Source organism: Hippopotamus amphibius, chromosome 2, assembly GCF_030028045.1.
Source record: "Hippopotamus amphibius kiboko isolate mHipAmp2 chromosome 2, mHipAmp2.hap2, whole genome shotgun sequence".
NCBI classification, from domain to species: Eukaryota; Metazoa; Chordata; class Mammalia; order Artiodactyla; family Hippopotamidae; genus Hippopotamus; species Hippopotamus amphibius.
In genome coordinates, this window is record NC_080187.1 from 176,490,796 (window position 1) to 176,499,511 (window position 8,716).

The 8,716-nt window shown below is 35.6% G+C and overlaps 1 protein-coding gene across 1 annotated transcript; it reads right to left on the bottom strand.

Moving 5' to 3' along the window:
- Positions 1–5,860: 5,860 nt before the first annotated feature.
- Positions 5,861–6,808, bottom strand: LOC130845948 (olfactory receptor 4F3/4F16/4F29). Its single transcript, XM_057723831.1, has one exon. The coding sequence runs from the start codon at positions 6,797–6,799 to the stop codon at positions 5,861–5,863; it is 939 nt and encodes a 312-aa protein (XP_057579814.1). The 5' UTR covers positions 6,800–6,808.
- Positions 6,809–8,716: the final 1,908 nt, after the last annotated feature.

Genomic DNA, 8,716 nt, shown 5'->3' on the forward strand with positions numbered 1-8,716 from the left:
ATTTAAGAAAGATTATATGCTAATCAAACAATAAGAGCTCTTTCACTAACTGTAATTGTTAGTCCCACCAACTTTTTTTTTCCACCAGGCAAAGCCCCATAGAGATTATAGTCTCTCTTTCATAAAACATTCTTTACATAGCACTGAAGGATGATGGCACTGGCAGTTATCCTACCAGATTCTAGTTCTAGTGTTAAAATAAGCAAGCACCCATAAATCACCACCAGGGGGCAGCCTACACTTCTCAAAGTTTCCCAGTCAAGCAATTTCGGTTTGCTTAAGGGTAATAAGCAAAAAAAAAAAAATTACTTTAAAAAATTAAAAAATTAAAAAACATTAAAAATATATGTATATATACACACATATTTATATTTTATATATATTTTTATATATTTAAGTACTCCTCAAAAAAACTATTATTTCTAGTGACATATGGCTAAATTTTGGGCCATCGTATTTTGAAAACTACACCAGAAATTTCTTTGCCTTGGTTACTTGTGGAATAAGAACAAGACCCAGTTTTGGTCATGCTTGAACTGCCTCTGTGGTGTGGTGAGAACACTTCAGTTCTACTTACCTTCTTAGCAAATTTCACTTGTACTATACAGAATGTAACTGCTGCACATAACATCTCCAGAACTTACTCATCCTACATAAATTGAACTTTGCACCCTTTGACCAACATCTGCCCATTTACCCTACCCATCAGATGATGGCAACCACCATTTTACTCTCAGCTTCCATGAGTTCAAACTTTTTAGATCCCATGTATAAGTGAAATAATAACAGTATTTTTCTTTCTGTGCCTGGTTCATTTCACTTAGCATAATATCCTCCTGGTTAATCAATGTTGATACAAATAACATGACTTCCTTCTTTTTTACAGCTGAATGACATTCCTCTGTGTGTGTGTGGGGGGGGGGGTGTAGCACACTGTTGTTATCCATTCACCCATCAACAAACACATAAGTTGTTTCTATATGTTGGCTACTATGGATAATGCTGCAATGAATAGGAAGTGCAGAAATCTCTTTGTGATTCTGATATGGTAATTGTATTTTTAATTTCTAGCGGGATCTTTATACTGTTTTCCATAATGGCAGACCAATTTACATTCTGCCAACAGCGTACAAGGGCTCTCTTTTCTTCACATTTTCATAAACACTTGTTGTCCTTTGTCTTTCTGGTAGCCATTCTAATAAGCATGAAATGATACCTCACTGTAGCTTTGATTTGCATTCTGCTAATAAATAGTGATGTGGAGCACATTTTCATATACCTATTGACCATTTCTAAGTCTTCTTTTGAGAAATGTTTATTCAAGTCCTTTGCCCTTTTTAAAATAGGTCATTAAATAAATAACCTTTCTTTTTCTTTCTGTTCTGTTGTAGGTTTTCTTTATATATTTGGGTGGATATTAACCCTTTATCAGACTTATGATTTGCAAATATTTTTTCCCATTCCATGAGTTATCTCTTCAGTCTCTTGATTGTTTTCTTCACTGTGCAGAAGTTTTTAGTTTGATACAATCTCATTTGTCTATTTTTTGCTTTTATTGCTTGTGGTTTTGATATCATATTTAAAAAATTATTTCCCAAACCAATGTCAAGAAGTTTTTCTCTAACTACTAGAAGTTAGTAGTTACTAGTTTCTAGTAGTTTTAGAGTTTATGTTTAAGCCTTTAATTCATTTTGAGTTTATTTTTGTATGTGGTGTGTGATAAGAATCTGATTTCTTTCTTCTGCAAGTGATATCCAATTTTCCTAACATCATTTATTGAAGAGACCATCCTTTCCCCATTGTATATTCTTGGTGTCTTTGTCAAAGATTAGTTGACCATATATGTATGGATTTATTTCTGGGCTCTCTATTCTATTCAATTGGACTATTGCTCTTTTTTTATATCAGTACCATACTGTTTTGATTATTATAGCTTTGTAACATAGTCTGAAATCAGGCAGTATAACACCTCCAGCTTTGTTCTTTATGCTCAGGATTTTTTGTCTATTCAAGAACTTTTGGGTTTGTTCTATTTTGGCAGAAAATGCCACTGGAATTTTGATATGAGTGGTAGTGAATCTGTAGATCACTTTGGGTAGTATGGAAATTTTAAGCAATATTAAGTTTTCTGATCCATTAACATAGCATATCTTTCCATTTATTTGTGTCTTTTTCAAATTCTTTTATCATTGTCTTACAGCTTTCAGTGTACAGATCTTTCATCTCCTTGGTTAAATTTGTCCCTAAATATTTTATATTTTTGATGCTATTGTAAATGGATTGTTTTCTTAATTTATTTTTTGAATGGTTCATTGTATAAAAAATGCAACTGATTTTTATATATTGATTTTATGTCCCACAACTTTACTGAATTCATTTACTACTTCTAAAAGCTTTTTGGTGACGTCTTCAGGGTTTTCTCATACAACATGTCATCTGCAAATAGAGAAAATTTTATTTCTTCCTTTCTTATTTGGATGCACTTTATTTTTCTTGCCCAATTGCTCTGGCTAATACATCCAATACTATGCTGAATAGTTGAGAGTGGGCAACCTTGTCATTTCTCATCTCAGAGAAAAAGCTTTCAGCTTCTCACTATTGCGTATGTTAGCTGTGGGTATGTCATATATGGCCTATATTATGTTGAGATATAATCCTTCTATACTTAACTTGTTGAGAGTTTTTATCATGAAAGGATATTATGTCAAATGCTTTTTTGTAAGGTTAAGGTTATCATATGATTTTTATCTTCATTCTCTTAATATGATCTATCATATTTATTAATTTGTGTGTGTTGAACCATCCTTCTATTACCAGGGTAGTTCCCCCCTCATAAATTAATTCTGGGAGTGTTTACCCCTCTTCAGTTTTTTGGAAGAGTTTCAGAAGGACTGATATTAATCCTTCTTTTTTTATGTTTCTAGCTACTAGTACTTTTATTTCTCCCACATCTTTTTTTTTAATCATCTGCTTATGATGCCCTTCTTTCTTTTCTTTTTTCTTTTTATATTAATCCTTCTTTAAATGTTCAGTATAATTGGCTGGTGAAGCCATCCAGCCCTGGGTTTTTCTGCTGAAAAATCCACTGAAAGTCTTATGGGGGCTTCCTTGTTTGAGATAAGTCATGTTTCTAATTCTGCTTTCAAAATTCTCTCTTTATCTTTGACATTTAACAATATGCTTGCAACGTAAACCTTAGTGTAAGTCTTTTTACTTTTAACCTATTTATATTCCTTTTGGTCCCATGACTCTAGATGTCCATTTTCTTCTGCAGATTTGGGAAGTTTTCAGCCATTATTTCTTGAAATACTCTTTCTGCACTTTTTTCTTTCTACTCCTTCTGGGTATTCCATGATGCTTCTCCTGGTGTAGTCTCATATTCCCTTAGGCTTTCTTCACTCTTTTTATTCTTTTTTAGTTTTTGCTTCTCTGTCAGAATAAGTTCAAATGAACTATTTTCAAATTTACTGATTCCTTCTTCTGCTTGATCAAATCTGTGCTTAAACCCTTCAAGGAATTTTTCAGTTTAGTTAATGTATTCTTCAGCTCCAGTGTTTCTGTTTGGTTCTTTTTCCATCATATCTATCTCTGTGTTGATAGTCTCATTTTGTTTATACATTGCTTTCCTGATTTCATTTAGTTGTCTATCGTGTTCTCTTGCAATTCACTGAATTTATTTAGGATAATTATTTTGAATTATATGTCAGGTAATTCACAGACATCCATTTCTTTTAAATGGGTCGCTGGAGGTTTGTTTTCTTCCTTGGACTGTATCATGTTTCATGATTCTTCATGCTCCTTGTAGGTTTGCTGTGTTATTTATTCATTTGTTTTAACTGAAATATAAAGTCACCAGTACCCAATATGAAGCCAGATAGAGACCAATCCCTTGGAGTGTGTGCTTTAAGGTTGGGGACAACATTCCCATTATATCCTGCCTGCTTTCCTGAAGGAAAAGTCTCAGTCTTGTGTTTTTTCCCAATATCACAGAACAGTGCCATCTGATGGAGGACATCCAATCCTTTTCTTTGTTACTAACTGGCCCAGAAGACTGAGCTCTTCCAGTATTTTAGCACTTGGTATGAGTAAGATAGAATTGGCTCCACAAGAGGCACTCTGAATTTCTAAGGATTAAGCTCTCTTTGCTTCCTTTCCTCCTTCCTGTAGTAAAAAATCTCAGTTCTGGGTTTATCCCCAATCTCACAGAGCAGCACCAGCTGTAAGTGAATGTCCTCCCCTTTCCTATGCTCTGAGCTGTCCCAAAAGACCAGGCTCTGCAGGTTGTTCAGCACTGAATATGAGGAAAGATAGGAACCTGCATAAGAGAAGTCTCCATAGATTTAGAAGTATTCAAATCATGAAAACTAGGTTATTGACTAAAAGGAAAATAAATTAATAACAGAATGATATCTGGAAATTTTCCAAGGAAATTATAACTCATGTGTTTAGAAAATTAGCAAGTATTTTGAACTGAACGACAGGAAACAAGATATATAAAAATTTCTGTGAAACAGTTAAAACAGTGCTTAGAGGGAAATTAATAGAATTAAATTCTTGTATTAGAAAAGAAGAAAGGTCTCAAATTAATGACTATGCTATCCACCCAAATAAACTAGAAAAATAAAGCAAATTAAAAATAAAGGAGAATATAAATATGAAAAATAAAAGTAGAAATTAATAAAAGAGAAAACAAAACATTACAGAAAATCAATGAAATGAATTCGTGAGGAAACAAAGAAAGCTGAAAAATCTCTAGCCATGCTAAGATAAAAAGAGGAAAGACAATTTAGAAAACATAAAAAAGAGGAAAGACACAAACTAGCAATATCCAGAGTGAGAGAGAAAAATATTGCAGGTCTTATGGATATTTTAGTTAGATAATAAGGGAATATTAGGAACAACTTATCCCCAAAAATCTGACAACACAAAGGAATGTACAAATTTCTTAGAAGACACAAACTACTAAAAATTGAATTTATAGTTGAAAACATTCCTACATAGAAAACTCCTGCCCCAGATGACTTCACTGATAAATTTTATGAAACATTTAAGAAAAAAATGACATCAATTTTTAAAAATTCTTGCAGGAGTAGGAAATGTAGGATATACATTCTAAAAAGCCAGCATTACCCCAATACTAAATTCCTGATTTTTAAAACATTCAGCAAACTGAATAGAAAGAAACTTCCTCAGGGTATCTATGAAAAACCTACAGCTAGCATCATACATAATGATGAAAGACTGAATGCTTTTCTCATAAGGGTAGGAACAAGACAAGGATGTCCACTGTAAACACGTCTACTCAGTTCTGTACAGTTTGACCAAGCTAAGTGCAATAAGGCAACAAAAATGAATAGAATAAATCCATACCAGAATAAAAGAAGCAAAATGTCTTTATTTGCTGACAAAATGATCATCTATTAAGAAAATCCTGCTTAATCTGTAAAAACCTATAAGTAACATTTTGCAAATTTGCAGGATACAATGTCAATAAACAAAAATCTCATGTTTCTATATGTTCACAATAAACAATTGTGAATTAAACCCCAAAATTACCATTTACAACTGTATCAAAAATATGGAAAACGTAGAAATAAATCTGAAAAAAAGATATGCAAGCCCTATTCACCAAAACTGAAAACACTGCAGAAAATAATTCAATGGGACTTACGAAGATACAGAGGTACAGTGTTTGATGTCTCACTCTTCACAGCAATAAATGCATTCATCAGTTTAGAACTACGTTACAGATCTACAACACTCAAAGCAAAATTTGATGCCTCAAAATTCCTGGTCTAAAATATAAAAGATAGAAACATAAAGCTATACCATAGTTAATGAGAAGGATTTATCACATCATTTATGAAATCTTCCTGTAAATCACTAGCTGTTTGCATATTCTCTTCACTGCTGCTTTTATCTCTTTATTCCTAAATGTATAAATAACTGGATTCAAGAAAGGAGTGAGAACTGCATCAAAAATAGCAAGAAACTTGTCCATTTGGGAATTGGGGTGTGGCCATGTGTAGACAAACATGGTTGGACCAAAGAACAAAATCACCACAGTGATGTGAGCTGACAAGGTGGAGAGGGCCTTGGATGAACCACCTGAGGAGTGTTTCCAAACAGTAAATAGGATGAAGATGTAGGAAATGAGGAGTATAAAGAAGGAACCAACACAGATAAACCCACTGTTGACAGTGACCATGAACTGCAATCTGTATGTATCTGTACAGGCCAGTCTGAGGAGCCGGGGAAGGTCACAGTAAAAGCTGTCCAATATGTTAGGACCACAGAACGGTAAATTAACAATAAATGCTAGTTGGAACAGTGAGTGACTGATGCCCAGGGCCCAGGCAGCAGCCAGAAACAGAATGCACGTTCGGGGGCTCATGATGGTCTGATAGTGGAGAGGCTTACATATGGCAACATATCTGTCAAAGGCCATGGCTATGAGCAGCACCATCTCCACACCACCAATGGCGTGGATGAAGAAGATCTGAGCAATGCAGCCTCCAAAGGAGATGACTTTACGCTCTCTGGAAAGGTCATACATCATCTTGGGAGAAGTGACAGAGCAGGCTCCCAAGTCAATGAAGGAGAGATTGGCCAGTAGGAAGTACATGGGGGAGTGTAAGTGAGGATCAGTGGTCACAGAAAACACAATGAGGGTGTTTCCAGTCATGCTTGCCATGTAGAGCACAGAGGAGACCACCAGGAGGAGAAGCTGGATCTCCCATGAATGAGTGAGTCCCAGAAACACAAACTCAGACACCACTGAGTGATTCCCTCCATCCATCAATCCAGCCAACAGGGCTGCCACTGAAATTATGATAACTATGAAAATGAGGAGGAAATTGTGATTATGGAGATGGTAATATGTCACAGAATTGCTGATTTTTCAATGTTCTCATTATGAATGAAAAGTATATAATTGTCCAGTTCCTCAAATACACAAACAAAACACAATAATCAACATGATATCATCACAATACATGAGCTGCAACATACTTCAAACCTGTCACCAATACTGTCACTTCAATGGTCTGCTTTCAAATTAACAGATTGGGCAAGAACAAAAGATTCATGAGTGTCCATGACATTCATCAGCTGTTTAAATCACTTCTGATACTGACTATTCCTCATTTCCAAAATAGTCCATCTTGCTTTTGTATATAGTCTCATAATCCACTTCTCTCACATTTCACTGACAAAGTAGTGAAGAGAGAAATCATGATTGACTGATGGATTGTCACCCAGAGTGAGAGGTGCATGAGACATGAATTTATTCTGAATTAGGATAGGCTGTAGATTGAGATGAAATAAAGAGACTGGAGTATGTAAAATTGGAGGGCCCGCAGGTATAGTAGAACTGGGGAATATGTGGACTCTAAGAAGAAATAGAATAACCACTCTTTTGCATCATGTTCATGACTATTCTGGGTGCCTCCGATTTCCACATAATTTTTCATAACTACAAATCCCTAAACTGGCCTCAACACTCAGTAAGGCTTTCAAAATGGAGCCTACAAAACCTACTCATGAAAGTCTTTCTCCAGGCCTAGTAAAGGTGTATTTGAGGGATTTCTCCAGTTTCTGCTAAGGCGTATTCCTAAAGTAGCCACAGACGATGTAAATTATCTCTGAAAATATTTTTTTTTCTGTCCATACACAAGAAGTTATTGAGGTCAGCACTTATAATAGTTGAGATATTAAGTTTTAATGTATCAGTGTCTCAGCCTCCCTTTAGTGTCACCTTTTATGTCCATTGATATCCCCCCACCCTTAAAAGTACACAGTACCACCTGCATGGCAACCTCTTCTAATAGCTGACACTATTCTGCTTACTTGATTTTGAAATCCATTCAGATATTTATCTTAAAGGCAAACTGTACTTCATACTTTTGATTTATGATTATAAAATAGGAGGAATATCAAACATTAATGTCACATTTTAGGGGGGGAGATGAGATTCCTTCTTGATCTTAAATCATAAAATACAAAACATGACACTGGAGATTTAGTCCTTTAATATATATTGTATTTATATGTGAAGTGGAGGGTGAGCAGACAATGGTGTTATGCTTCTCTGTGTCCAGAGCCCCACCTCAATCACTCCCTGTAGTAGAATGGGATGCCCTCACTCATTCCAACTGCAAAACTGACAGGGGCCATCACTATGTTCTGACCCCAGGTTGGGTCACCACCACTGCCATGAATCTCTTTCTGTTCTCATCTACATATATATACTGATTATACTATCACATCCTAAGCCAATAGTCCACAGTCTCAAGGTGCACACTCTCTGTTACCAGAAACCTGGGGCCCGGAGGCGGGGCAGGAGGAGTCATTCGTGCTGCTCATCAGGCAGGGAGAGTCCTCACGGGAGAGGCCTGATGGAATGAACATGCATGGGCAGGTAATGGATGCAGGGAGGTGGGCGGCAAGAAACTAAGTAATTGTTGAAAAATCTCCAAGGCTTTGGTGAGAAAAAGCACATGTCCTCAGTGTGACAAAATGAAAATTTTTCATGGAATTATATATGGGCCATTTTGTCCAAGTTGGTTATCATTCACATGAAAAACATGAGGCCCCATCCAGGTTCACACAACTCGAAGAACTGGGGACCAGAACCTAGGTACTCTTGATTCTTATCCCAGAAAGAGAGACTCTAGAGAAAATAGTCAAGTTCAAAAACAAACACACAAAACAGTGA

Excerpts from the sequence above, each read along its gene's own strand:
- LOC130845948 (XM_057723831.1), bottom strand. The coding sequence starts at position 6,799 with ATGGATGGAGGGAATCACTCAGTGGTGTCTGAGTTTGTGTTTCTGGGA.